At 42.3% G+C, this 14,910-nt stretch overlaps 1 protein-coding gene across 1 annotated transcript; it reads right to left on the bottom strand.

Annotated features, from left to right (window-relative positions):
• Positions 1 to 1,109: 1,109 nt before the first annotated feature.
• Positions 1,110 to 7,045, bottom strand: LOC119740034 (putative tyramine receptor 2). Its single transcript, XM_038215227.1, has one exon. The coding sequence runs from the start codon at positions 6,282 to 6,284 to the stop codon at positions 5,118 to 5,120; it is 1,167 nt and encodes a 388-aa protein (XP_038071155.1). The 5' UTR covers positions 6,285 to 7,045; the 3' UTR covers positions 1,110 to 5,117.
• Between the last annotated feature and the right edge of the window lie 7,865 nt (positions 7,046 to 14,910).

Genomic DNA, 14,910 nt, shown 5'->3' with positions numbered 1-14,910 from the left:
TTAAACAGCTACAGCGCACCAAAAACACGTCTCCTCACCCTCCCACGAGCTATTAGAAGGACATTCTCTGATGTTATTGTAAAGAAAAAAAACCCATCTCTTTAAAAGCAAGCTGTGGTGAGGTGTTGACACCAATGTGCTCGTTAGCCTAGCTGTTCAGCAATCAAACCGGTACATGTTCATAAATGGTTAAATTCCGACTCGGCTCCGGGTCTCATTACCTTGTTTATCTCTCGCACACTGTTAGATTTCGCACGATTTTTTTTTCTTTAAAGCTTATTCATTAGATTTACTTGAAATCCGTTCTCCGTTGATACACCAAATTTTGATAGCGATTGCTAGTAGTGTGAGTTGGAATAGAAATGTCATGCTTAGTCCACTACATTTTAATGCACTGTTTAACAAACTGACGCCTTTTCCCCGTAGAATCAGAGCAAACAGTGCACAGGCGGCATTGAATTCAAAATCCTGCACAAAATTACAGCGGACACAAGGTCGACATCTGCAGCCGCGAATTGAGTAAACCAGGTTCTTAGCGCGGTGAAGTAAAAAGAGATAAGATGTGTGGTCAGTGCCCCACACAGGACGATTGGGTTTCTAAGAATCGATCAATTTGCTTTCGTGATGCTTCACCGACCCAGGTAAAATTCCCTAACACGTCCGCACATTTTTTTGGCTGACCAAGTCTAATAACACATCAACGTAACTATCACGTCCGTCCAGGGTCTGTCCTCACACATTGTCCGTTTAAAAGAAAAACAGGTTTGGTCAAGATGTATTTGTTTGGTAGAGTGAATACTAAATGCACCAAACATGTCGTGGGAAAATAGTTTGTCGTCTTGAAGTCGTAAAACCTGTCGGCTTATGTTTCAGTCCGAAAACGAACAAAAGTGTCGATGATAGAGTTCAGTAAATAGAGCCTGAAAGTTGACCCGTGGTGGCGCGCTTCCGGACCCCTCGAATTTAGGACAATTATTTTTGGTACATTGATTTCTTAAAAAAAATAACCCTCGGAAAAAGGCCTTTGTAAAATTGTTAAACCTCAATTTATGGACACTGAAAAATCGCATGACGTGAAAGAGAAATATCGTGCCAAAAATGACCTCTCACTTCCTAAAATAAAAAAGGCGACTATTGGAACTCGGAGCACTCGTACAAAGATGAAAATTAATGAATTAATTTAGTGACGTTAATTGGGTAAAAACTGAAACTTAATTAGGAGACTAAAATGTCTTTTGGGACACACAATTTTGTTGAATAAACTGACTAAATCTGGAATCCATAACATGTAAGTAGGTAAATCTGCGCGTCGTTATCATTTTCGTATTTAAGTATACGCGATGTGAAAACAAACGTGATCGAACAGGGAACCTAGCTACGAAATCTCCAAATAATTTTCTTATCATTTTTACTTGTGGAATGCCAAGATAAAATTCCAACATGAATGTTTTTTGGGGTGATTACGGTTAGAAATCATTCTGTCAAAAATTATAGCAAGAGAAAGGCAGGGCAGCCCCGTGTTAAAATGCCCATAGAAGGGTCGCAGAGGGGTCCGAAAGCTCTAAGACAAAATGGCGCACTCTCATGCTCCATTATAATAAGTCCGCATTCATGAAAGGCAGTGGGCTTTTGTTCGCCATTGAAAGCCCTATATTTCAAAGGTGTCAATTTACGTAGTTGGTCTGTGTATATTACCTTGATGTCCGGTCGGTCATCATCAACCGAGTGAGTACTATATTTAGCGCTGTTGCGGAGCGGAGAATAATTTTTTACCGGTTGGTAACTAATAAACTTCGGGCAAACGCTCTACCGAGTCTCATTATAAAATCGAGAAACACGTCGGTTTGGCGTGCACGTTCACAGTTTGAAGTCCGAGGGGACTATGACTGGGAGGGTGTTCCTTTCTCTCTCCGGTAATTGTAGCTTTTTTGGCAAGGTATTAAAATCCCTCGTGATTAGTGGCTGTTTTAACGGGACTTTTTTTTCTAAGGTTATGCAGGTATGACCTCGATTTGTTGCCAAACCACTTCGGGCACTCGCGAAATAATTGTTATTTTCTCGGTAAAAACTGCGCGAGGTTTTCTAACCGCGGGCTAGACACAAGTCCGTTGGGTTTGCAACTTTACCGTCGGTTTCATCGCGACTGATTCCGCCGTATGTTGTGGGTGATGCGAGCGACATTTAGAAGGCTCGATCAACCAGAGGTATTTCAACGGGCAATACGTTGAGCAATTGTCAAAATAGTCAAGTGTCGCACAAATATGCAGCCGATATCTGTCTTGGTATGGTGAATGGTAGAACTGTGCATTTATCGCGCATTGAACTCCCACGACCAATTATTGCTCCACCGAATGAATAGTTAAAGAGTTAAAATGTAAGGAGACCTTATGCAGGTGTTTTTACATAAACTGTGTACTTTTTCGGATAAACATATTCAAACTGTTGGATATTTAAACGTAAACACCACTATTGTGTAACCACCGCAGCACCCATGCACCGGAGATCAGGTATTCTGAACTCTATAAGCAGGGCTACTATGGGTCTCATTATTGTCGCCAGAGACCCATTGAAAAGAGAGTCATTACTGCCCTGTTTGTAGGGCTAAGGTGTACCATTTTGGTGTAGCGTTTGTATAGAATTCTGCAATGTCCAAGTCTTAAAGCCTCGACCTGTTGGTCCATACACGGGTCCCCATTTCTTTCAAATGACATCATCTGACCAGTGAGCTTGGTAAACAACCTCGGATTTATTTTGATCAAAAAAAGAGAAGATTTAATGCGACAATTTTTGACGATATCAGTAGCCGCCTCAGTACAATGGAGAGCTGTAGTATGCAGGTTTATGCAGGATGTAATTTTCGATCGTGTTCCCTGAATTTATTTTATTAATTGTAAACTGTTGAATAGGATGGTGCCAGACTATTTTATGATTGGCGTGCGTTCCAAGCCTCACTTTTGATTACTTTTTTTGTCAATGTGGATTAAAACATAAGGGTATGTTTAATCGCAAATTTTAAAATTATTCATTATTGCAGACTGGTTAATTTGTTATGAACTTTCATTTCATGGCTTATATTTCTACTCGCAAGTTCCAAAAGTGAAGAGGTTACCTCGCTTTCAATTGAACAATGGCCGACTGGTGAATAAAGTCTATTCTCGGGCTGCCTCTTTCTGATTTCCGCATGCAATACCTGATGTGATAATAATGGCCGCTGCTCCAACGGTTAAGACCTGAATGGCCCGCCACTCACGACGTATTATTGAGCTGTTGCACAACAGTAGTTGAACCACACGCTTAGCGGAAATCGATGCGTGCCAATTATGAAAGAAAACACACTGTAGCCATCCCGCGCTGGCCTATTATAATATTTCAACGTGATGGGCAGCTCTGACTTTTCCGGACGATCTATTTTTAATTCTGGCCGCGTGTAACCGGTCGATGGATGGGCTGTGCAGAAGCAGTCCCCCCCCCCCAAAAAAAGATGCATATAATTAGTTGGACGGCCTGTCACGTTACTGCGAACTCTTTGCTATTTGTTCATGCATGTGTTTAGCAACATTACGTTGTTGTTTTGTTTTCTTTGGATCGTTCGTTTCTCAAACTCGGTTCTCCAAGTCCAAGAAGCAATAAAAACGCTAAATGCATGTGGCTTAACTCCAAGGCAAGTATACATTGTACACTGACGTGCCCTGGCCTACACCGCGTTATGTGGAAGGGTTTTATTGTCAGGCAAATTAGGACCGAGTTTTGGGGACTTTCTGCTGTCCCCACAGCGTTTTCGGTTCCCACAAATACCTCGTACAGACGAGTGTATGTCCCCACAACTATGAAATAAGTCCGTGTGAGTTCCCAAGTGTTAATGCAGTTTTCCGTCTCACTTACACGTATCTAGGTAGTTTATGAGACCACCAAAAACACCTACATGTTGGCATTTACGGACTACAGCCTTAAAATCGTCTTGTATAAGCTAAATGGTTAAAATGGCACGTTTTGGTTGGAATTACTTGTTCAAAAAAAGGTGTCGCGAGTCTTTAAGATTGATCAAAACACACCAATTTCTTAATTTGGTATTCTCGCAAATAAAATGGGCGTTAATCATGTAACCTAGGCCCTACACACTACCAAGACCAAAGGGTGTCATAATGTCACCGTATGCGTGAGTTCAATTATTGCTTGGTGTTCTAATTCATCCAATCGACCACGCATCATTTCCATATTCCAACCATAAATTGTTCTATTACCAAATTCAGCACTTGGACCTATTCCGGTTTGAAAATTTATCATATTTTGTTTTTTTTGCGTTTTCCTTTAAAATTTGATTTGATAGACGAGCAAATATAAATTGAATTTGATAGAACAACAGCCTATAGGACACAACGGCAGCTGCATGTCAACTACGGGTTTTGAAAATAAATCATTACCAACGCCTGCACAAAATTCCATAAACGAACAAAGAATCGCTATAAATCTCTGGCGCCAGAACTATCTCATCTGAAATTGCAATCACAAAAGCTTTCAATTTATCAAATTCACAGTGTACGGGCAAGTAAAAATGAATGTAAACGGGTTCGACTCTAAATACAAGCAAACAATTGGTTCTTTGGATTTCACGAGTGAGCCGGCCTCAGTTTTGATCGTACAGCTTTGGATAAAAAGAATTGAGAAAGCGGCTCAATTTTAAACGCTAGATTAAAGTATTTCTAGTGAGAGTTTCGTTTAATACCAGTCCATTGCATTGTAAACGTTACATGTTTCTCTGGTATCTTCAGAGCAAACGTTCTTTCAAAGGATAGCTAGATAGCCCTATATTTCCAATAGAAAAACATTCAGTCACACAATTTACCGACATTACCATGAACTTTTGATTGGTCTCTGTACAATACAACTGTCGCGGAAAATAAAGGATATTCGGCCACATGTTTCAATTCACTCGAACACAATTTTGGCTTTTCCCAGGTATTTAAAAGCGAAAACATGACCCTGTCGCTTCATTAATTGCTCTCTCTCTCGCTCAATTTGTCGACCGGCGGCCAAACAAAGCAGCTTCCGGAAGCAGTCAGAACAACATTGTCAGTCTAATGCTACTTATGGCAAGAGAAGATCGAGATGTTCGCTCATCAGTAATTAGTCAGTGTGGATAAATACTGTCTCCTCATGTACGAGTCACTGGCACAGCAGAACAACAGCCTCTTGAACGCATTGCGAAACTCGCGATTGAAAATGGTGTAGATGACGGGGTTGGCCGCCGAGTTGACCCAGCCTAGCCAGGTCACGGTGGCAAAGGTCGTGTGGGTGATGTTGCAGCTTGGGCACAATCCAATCACCACGTTGGTAATAAAGAACGGCAGCCAGCAACATATGAAGACGGTGACCACGATGGCGAGGACCGAGGTTGCCTTCCGTTCTCGTGCCACCGAGATGCGCTTAGTCCTCGATTCCGGTTTGTCGTGCGCCTCGTGCGCTTTTCTGTCGTGACTCGGCTTCTCTGTCTCGCCGCTCGACGGTTCCTGTTTGTCACACAGTGTGGCAAAATTCTCAGTCTTTTCGTTTACGAATTTCGTGACGAGTGTGGTCTTGCCGGCGCCCACACCGTTCTTGTAGGCCGGCCCTTTGCGGTACTTCACGCTGCCGGGTTTCCGTCGGCCCAGTTTCTGCACGGAGCGGAATATTTTGTAGTAAACAATAAGGAGAACGAAGCAAGGAACGTAGAAAGAGAGGCAGGAAGATCCGACTTGGAAAATAGGGCTGACATTGAGTTGGCATTCGTCAGAAGCCATGGCATCGTAGCCACCCACCAAGACTAGGGCAGGGATGGAAATGAGAAAGGACAATCCCCAGGCTGAGATGATGGTGATCAGAGACATGATAGGTGTGCGCTTGATGGCGTACTGGATGGGACGCGTGATGGCTAAGAAGCGGTCCACGGAAATCACGCAGAGGTTCCAGATAGACGAGGTACAGGTCAGGACGTCCATGGACACCCAAACATCGCAGATGATGGGTCCAAGGTACCACTGACCAGCCACCACCTCCTGGTACAACCCCAGGGGCATGACCACCGAACTGACGGCCAGGTCGGCTATGGCCAGCGACACGATGAAGTAGTTGGCCACGATGCGAAGATTGCGGAACTTGAAGACAGAGATGCAGACGAGAAGATTCCCTATGATGCCACAGATGATGATGGGCGTCAGTAGGGTAATCTTGAGGATAGTCAAACCAATGTCTGGTTCGGCAACGTCTACCGTGAAGTTACCATCTCCCGGCAAAGTAATGTTCTCCATACTTTTGTTTCTGCGGCGTGGGGATCGAGGGGACAATCGGCTGCAGAATCCTCACGGCAGCAAGCACCTCGATGCGTCGATTTCCCTCCGTGAAATCACATCTCACATCAAGAACTGTCCGGATGCCCAACGCGCACACATTTATAACGCCCCAACGGGAGCAACTTATCCGGCCGTTTTTGTCGTTAAGCCTGTCGGTCCCTTTTCCTGACGTGGGAGAAATCAAGTGTAACTTCCAAGGCGGTCGAATATATCCGATGTGACTCGGGACTGGAGTTGACATGCACCCGATACTGTCATTGTGGTGGACCGCGGTGCACGGTGACAAAGTGCCGCATGTTCTGGAAAGCTGCACCACTGTGACTGACTTTAAAGGACATCAAAGAAGCGTTATGAATCAGAGCGTACGGACACACACACACACACGACACACCGCCACGGCATCATCTGATGAATGTCTCACGGCACAGTACGCAGCACTAGCATCCACTCGTCACCACGGTCTGTCCACACACACACATCATGATCTAGCAATGGATCGGGCAGAGCGCATGCGTCACAACGACTAACACACCAACCATGCCGACCAATCAGTTCCGCTGTTACTTTACTGAGGCGCTGGCGAATTTCATGCATTCGCTGCGCCAGATCACAGTACCGAAGGAAGAGAGAGTTTCTCGTTTACTCTCGCACTGCAGCGACACGATTCTATACCTGTGCTGCATTTATATATACACAAAGCCTTACGGTTTGAAAATGGTGGTCACCCGCACGTAATAATAGCGCAACCTGCTCCTCGGAGCATGTCACACGCGAAACTTAAATAGCCCAGGTGAACAATCGATCCATTCGGAGGTAGTCGAGGGGAGCAAATCTATAAATTCAAACGGCATTCCCCCGCATGGAAACGCAGACTAAATGAGGCGTGTAACTCGGTGTTTTCTAACAAAACACGCTGACGAGCCATGTTTTAACACTACGCACCATGCAGGTTTTTTTTACAATTTACACAAGGGCAAAGGCCGGTCAATTTAGATTGTTCGATATGTAAACATACAACGTCTACAGAAAAGGAAAATGTAGAAAAGGAAACGAAAGTAAAGAAAGACGTAATAAAAACAAGGTGGTGAATAAGGGACATGTATGTTTGGGCATGTTAGTTCATCTCGTTGAATAGCAGTCATAAAATTGCAAGCAGTGTTTTCGATGCACTTTCAATCACAGATTTTTGTTAAAATAAAACGGGGTTTTGTGAAGAAGTTAACCAACAAAAAAAAAGATTTCCAGAATACTGAGCGAATACTTCCAATGTTCAAATGCGAACTGTCATCAGCTGTAAATTGCCATTCTCTTAATGTGTGCAAGAGTGACCCACGATAACACCATAAAGCACATTACTGAACCCATAGTGAGACACGGCCTCCAAGTAATGATAGTGCTGTAAGGCACAACAATATCGAGAAATTTGAGTATAGGAGAAAACGCATTTGTCGTTAATCACCTGATTTTATGGCATTATTGCCAGCAAATGTGCACGTGCAGTGTCCAGAAATGGTCTCAAATGCTATGAGAGATACCGGGAATAGCCCACTGGGAACGCGATATATTGGTCTCTCTATAATTGGCGTCTTATTTTGGCCCAAATTAAGCCGAATAGCCGGAGGAAAAGTCCGGACGTCTGTTATTGGGATATCCATATTGTGCTATACGCCAGCTCAGCCTCTGCCTGTGTGCGAGCCCCAGAATAATACAGGATGACGAATGATACTGTGTTAATTGGCGGGGGAACGAATACAATTCATTTGGTCTATACTATAGGCGTTAATGCCGCGGTAATCAATATGAGTTATCAGAACGTCAGTATAATGGTAATTGTACACATTGTTTGCTTTGAATTTGACAAAACACCTGAACGCTGTCGATGTGTATGAGCTATTTCTATTTTAGAAGAGTTCCCAGTGTTCGAAGCTTGGCCTAGTGCTTGTGCACTGTTGAGAGCGCTTAAGTGATGGACATTTTAAGTGAACTTAACATTGTTGGGTTACAAGGGCAGCCTCACTTAAAAATAATGGAGAGACTTTACGCACTGGCGCTATACATGCCCTCCAACATAAGCTCTAAATGTATTGGGCTGTCACACAGACGTGTTAGGATAAAACAAACCTTGGTCGTGGACTTAAGCAATGCATCCATACATCAAAGACGTTTTGGCTGATAGCTTTTACGGTACATGTGCTAATATCTTCTGTGATATTAGCAAGTTTGTGTTTTTAAGCAGCTCAAAAAATCGACCTCTTGATGCAAATAAGTTTTTTTTTACCATTATGTAAAGAACCTGTTTTATGAGAATGGGCAGTCCTCTTTAACGTTCACCTGTTTCATTGCCGGGGCATATTGTGAGGCGCCACGGGCAGCTGTGGCGCCTCCGAAATCTGACGACTGATTGATATGTATTAAAACCGACTATATAATCATTAAGGTATATAGAGGGTACTTGCACTTCATGGAGAGCTCAATGATGAAATTGTCTTCAATCCATATTGAGGCAGTCTGTCTAGCAATATTGGGTTAAATGGTATCGATCTGATCACATCATGTTCCTTCGTATACTTATTAATCACAAATAGTAAATATTAATGCATCATGCAGGACCGAATGAAATGAGGAAACATCCGCAAAGGTGAAGAGACTTGAGATAGAATGACTTAGCCTTACAGTGTTTTATTTGGGTCGAGAACTCTCGATTATTCCATTAACTGGAACGTTATGACGTTGGCCCAGTATTCGTTCGTTCCCATTTCCTTTGACGAAAAAGAAGATATAATTGCAAACATTTAAAAAGTCTGCATGAAAACATTGTCTGATTTTTTGGGGGTAAATTCCTGTTAGGCTGATGGTTTGAAACGCCCCGTGTAAAAAAAAGAAAACCTGCTTGCAATCAGTTCGTAGTGCGTTATATTCCATAGGCGATATTTTGCCGCAATCCGTCTGTTTGCACAGTATATTGATCTTACTCTACGCAGAGCTAACTGTTCAAACGTCCGTATCATTGGGACAGGCCGCATACAAGAGCAGATCTGATTTCCTTAAAGGCACACGGTGGCAAATGTATTCGCAAATTCTTCAATATGCACAATGGGCGTGGCTTTTGCTTTTTTAGGAGTGGGAGGATAAATTGTATATCAAGTGTTTCCAATCTACATTTTTAATGTGAAATTGTCCGTAGCTACACCAAATAACCACCTCGTCTAACATCCTATAAGTTGTCCTTTATGCTTGGAAAATATTAGTCAAATGCTGGCTTCATGCATCGTTATATGCGGACTTTATGTTCATTAATGTCTGCCATTGACACATTAAAGAAAATAGTTTTCTTTGAAAAAAAAACTACCCTAGGCTAAACTAAACCTTTACCCATGTCCGTGTCGCCGGTAGCAGTGCATTTGTCATAAAATAAAAGCAAGACTCATGTTTTGAATTCAAAATAAGTGGAAATGCGCGACAAGAGCCCTGTGGGGCTTAAGATCAACGCTATGATGATGAATCGCGGTCGAACGAACGAAGAAATAGCCCTTTAGGGACCCATAGAAACTGCCCTGTTTTCTCAAAATTGACTACATTTTATTGTTAGTTTGACTGTTTCGGTCAATTTGGCCGCGTTATTGCCTCTTACTGCAATTAAGGTTCCGACACGGTGGGTTGTCATGATAAGTTGTTCCCCTCGCGGCGTTCCATTGGCATTTCTTCGATGAATCGATGCTCAGTCAATCGATCACCACAACAGATGACCTCTTAAACGAGGCAAGCTTTTGCTGCTCATTCTGTCGAAAAGGAACCTTCGTCAAATTTTACACTGACATGCAGTGTTTTCTTTATGGAGGTGTGAAGTTTTATATATTTTATTTATATTGTTTTATATTTTACAACAACATTTTTTATAAACTTTAAATTTATGTTTTAATCATTTTCTTTTTTTATCGATGTCAGGGCCCTATGGAAGACCACCGAATGGTGAATATTGGCTACCCTGCAAAAAAATTAGAAATCAATAAATAAATAAATAAGTCCGAGTGAAGAAATGGTGTTGACGAAAAGAATGCATCAATACCTTTAATTGTCTATCTGCCGAGCCATCATTTAACAAATGCTTCAAGATTGCATCAGCTGTCATACGGAATACCTAATAAGAATCCCAAGGCTCCGCATCTGTCTTGAGTTCAATTTATACAAACTTATCGCTTTCTGGGATCACAGACGTTTGTGAACGCGTTTATGGCGTTTATGTGTATATACCTCTCAGTGCTGGGTATTTTTTGTTAATTTTTGTGGTATTCTTTCGTGGTAAAATAATGTCATGATGAAATGGACGATCATTAAGGTGAGAGGTAGCGTTAAAATGAGTGCCATGAAACTATCAACAAAAAGAACCATCGCTTATCATCATTTATGTCACAGATACCTATAAAGTATCAATTCAAAACGAATTGTGTGTCCTACATTGTGTGTGGTTTTAAAACTACACCATTGCATTTTGTAAATTTTTAACACTATAGATAATGTTCTTCACAGGGCCTACTGTTCCGTAGGCCTCATAGGTATATTATACCAATACCAGTGTTCCGTAGGCCCTACTGCCTTCGGTACCAGCACCAACTTCATGTCGATGCTACGCTGTACTAAGCAAGCCAGGCCACACAGTGTGGTATTTTCGTAGGCCCTCAAATATTTCGTAGCCCCTCAAATTTTCTGAAAGCCCTATAGGCACTATAGGGAGCCAGGCCACACTGGTATTTTCGTAGGACCTCAAATATTTCTTCATCGTCTTTTTGATACTTTCCTGACCTAGATTTCTGGCTCCTCCTACTCTGTGTATCGAGGCCTTGAACTACAGAAGCACAGATGGAATTACCGTCACGTCAAGTATTATTACCAAAATAGCCAATAAATAGATAATTCTACTCGCTCGTATCCCTCGCCATCCATTAAGCAGGTTGTTTAAGATTCGGGTAGTCGGCAAACGACCCGCCGGCGTACTTAAACGGGGTGGTTTATCTAAGTTCTCAAAGGGAAATAACTTTCATTCAAACAACCGCTATTAGCGTTTATATTTATCTCCCTAGGGTTCCATTTTCCTCCTCAATGCAAAACACGAGTCTCGCTTTTACTGTTATTTTGAGAAATCCACTTATACCGGCGACACTAAAGTTTGTTAAGTTTAAACGTTTGGGGGGGGGGGGGGGGGTGGACCTGGGGTGTATATCAAGAGTGGCACTGAAGGTAGGTGATATGTATTTTTGTTCAATATAAGAATCTTGGGGGCACCCGGTGGAACAGACATCTGTTGGAGGGGGGTTCCCAGTGGCCCCGCCCCCTCCCCACCCCCGCAGTTACGCCATTGATTAACGACACTCTGAACATTAATGAGTCAATTTAATCATGAAACTATGAACGGCAAGGAAACATGGGAATCCGCGTCTTGTAAAAGGTTCAGACGCCCTTCCAAATAAGAACAAATCACAGAAACTTTAACATCAACTTACAACCTTTCTTTTGTCCATCCTTTGCAAACATCTGAGTGTATCAGCGATTCACGTCATACGTTTGCCCAGGCTGGTCAAGTATGCAATTTGTGTGGACACTCTATACACGGGTACATCCCTATCCAACGATGTATTTTATTATCCCAGCCTTTGGCCCATCAACAAAGACAACAATTTACCTAAGGATGGTCAAGGCAGGACACCATCGATTGCCGGCCACTGGCGAAGAGATAACAGACCTTGAGTTCTGGCAAGACCAATCATTATTGGCGTTATTTATCTAGTGTCTTTAATTAAAACCGGCACAGTTTGTACCACTATACTATCTATATACAAACTACAGATACTATACACATCAATGCAGTTATAATTTGTACTGCATGCCCGAGCCAGACGCCCTGCTTAAATGTTTCCCATTGGAGGAATGTGTAAGAGGACACCCAAACATTAGGTTTCCCTGGTTCTTATAAGAACCACACGGAACCTAACGAACTAACACAAAAAATGTCACATTGTGCAATCGCACTCTTACTGAAACCTGTGTGGACCTTCAGGCTGACTCGTATATTTAGTTCTAACCAAAAGGGGTTTTATGAAATGCCAATTTACGTAATAAGAAGCTATTGTAATAGACCTTTTCTCCAAAACTGCAGTTGTATTGTAACCTGATATTGACAAAATTCGACAAAAATGAAGTATTAACACACTGGCAAATTCTTTGAAGAGTTTTTTTATGAAATTCTTTCGCATAGCCTAAGTTTGATTACAAAAGTGAAATTCCAAATATTTTTTTGTAACGCATACTGCTCATTTCGACGGATGGTTTTCCTGACAACATCAACCTGGTCCAAAACAATAATTGACATTAATAATAGTGTACATCACTGTTATCGAAGACAATGCAGAGAAAAAAGTAAGAGGGAAAAAGGTTTAAATTTGAAGCGATAATTCAAGCATGTGGGTGGTATGGGCTGGATTTCCAAATTACCGGAGGCTGTCATTCTCGGGCTGGATGCTATCTAAATTGCAACATATTTTGGATGAATGTGACATTATAGGCCTACTTATCGGCGGTCCTTTGATTGATTTCGCACTCACATTTGGTGCCCGCGACATGTGGTATGGTGCGCGGCGGACACTTGAAAGATGGCTCACGATTGGAAACTCGACATGCTCACATGTGAGTATGTTGACAGCATACCCAAGGATGTTCAAGGTATAATATTAGAGAGTATATAGCAGCATTTAATGTGCCCCGGCTCAAAGACGATTTGCAGCAATTCTTGGTTTTAAGGCTTTGGAGTTAGCAAGGCTTTTTAGTTAACAATACCACATGTTGGACTATTGTTTGTCCCATATCATTAAGGAAATAAATATGTGCTTGGCCGGTTTTAAACACTATGTTAATGACCGGTTTGGAGTCTGGACGCTGATAATGACCCGAGCCGAATAAATACCTTTGCGGTCAAACGTCCAAACAAGTCAAAAATTCTAAATTTCCAACGATTTCGTTTAACTAGTTCACTTCATGCTTTTTAAAACATCCGTCTAGCCTCTCGCGAGTAGTCGTAAACAACTCCTTATATGGAGATTGGCCCGCCCGTTGCGCGTACTGCGCGATGTGACGCAGAACGCAGCTTTGCCGGTGTAGTGTGAATTTAGGTTTATGAAATACGGACTCCTTGGTAGTATTGCGCATGCCTAAACAAGTATTGTGAACGTTCAACCAATAAAAGGGTTAAACCACCACATTTCATACGAGTCCAAATTTCATGTGACACTGGAAACGTGTTTAAGACCAGCTAGCCAGTGTTTTATCAACCGTTTAAAACCGGCCACTTGACGGACTCTCGACCAATAGAAATGGGTAAACTGTCTCAGGTTTTAATGAATATTGGTTTAAAGATCGAGGCATTTGATTTGTTACAATGCAAATAGCAAAACGGGCGTTCACGCTAAAGTCGGCAAACTTGGTGTGTGCTTGTCTACGTCAAACCAGCATATCAAGCGTTGACACTGAAGGCCGGTTCATATTCGGCGCGAAAGCGAACGCGAATTTGTGACGTCATGGCACGTTTTCGCACTGCAAATTAGCAAAGTTGAACACATTTGAACTCCGGCGATTTTCGCAAATTCGCATCGCATTCGCATGAAGTATGAACCAGCCTTAACATTGATACCTCAGAGTTACGTCTATATTCCAATGAGAAACGCGGTAGTTTCAACTGCTTATGGCTTCTGATTGGCCATGTCGTATAGTAGACAACAAACAACAAAGAAACAACCAATATAATAATGGTACTCGTTGCAACCTATTAACCTATCGCGGTAGAATCGCGGCAACGCAGCTTGTGAAATATTCGCCAATTACATGATATACAAATGGACGCGGAACGCGCAAAATCCGAGATAAACAAAAGTTAACGTTAAAAGTTCCATAGGATTGTCTGAGGGGCGTGGCTAACTCGCAAACGGCGATAGGTCAATTGCTACACACTGCGATTGTCAAAAGGGGAGATTTTACCCATCCAGGCAGTTACAAGCGGCATTCGTTCGGCCACTGCTTGATTGCACGGCGATGGCAGTCATTCGAGATAAATTAGTCTATGTTTTGCAATATTGACAATTATTTCTGCGAAGGACTAGACAAGAATCTGTGGGGTATAGAATAAATCTGTGGTGAAGAAACCATTATCGACAAGGACATGTACATGAATTATACAGACGGCGAGCAGACGTTTGGCCATACAAGCCGCGAATTCTTAAAACGGATGGTGAATGGGTTCGGGGAATTGGAGAATTGGATCAATTTATTGGTTGGGCCTGCTACATCAGCAGGGAAAGTTTCACCTATAAATTTTAAGCCAGGATACGGATGAGGGTCGAGAGCAAAATTTATGTTACATCTCGTGCCAGGAATTCTTTTTGGAACTCAAGTTTACTAACAACGGAAATTTGAGGAATTAGGCCTGCTGTGCCAACAAACATTCTGCTATAGACCATTATCATGTTGCGACCATTTGTTTTTGCCCATTCAAATCAATGCAATGAAAGCGAGGCTGGAAGGACAAATAGGCTGGTTCCTT

Source organism: Patiria miniata, unplaced genomic scaffold (assembly GCF_015706575.1).
Source record: "Patiria miniata isolate m_02_andy unplaced genomic scaffold, ASM1570657v1 HiC_scaffold_4, whole genome shotgun sequence".
NCBI classification, from domain to species: domain Eukaryota; kingdom Metazoa; phylum Echinodermata; class Asteroidea; order Valvatida; family Asterinidae; genus Patiria; species Patiria miniata.
The sequence above is the reverse complement of the archived record's forward strand: the minus strand, read 5'-3'. Positions and strand labels throughout refer to the sequence as shown.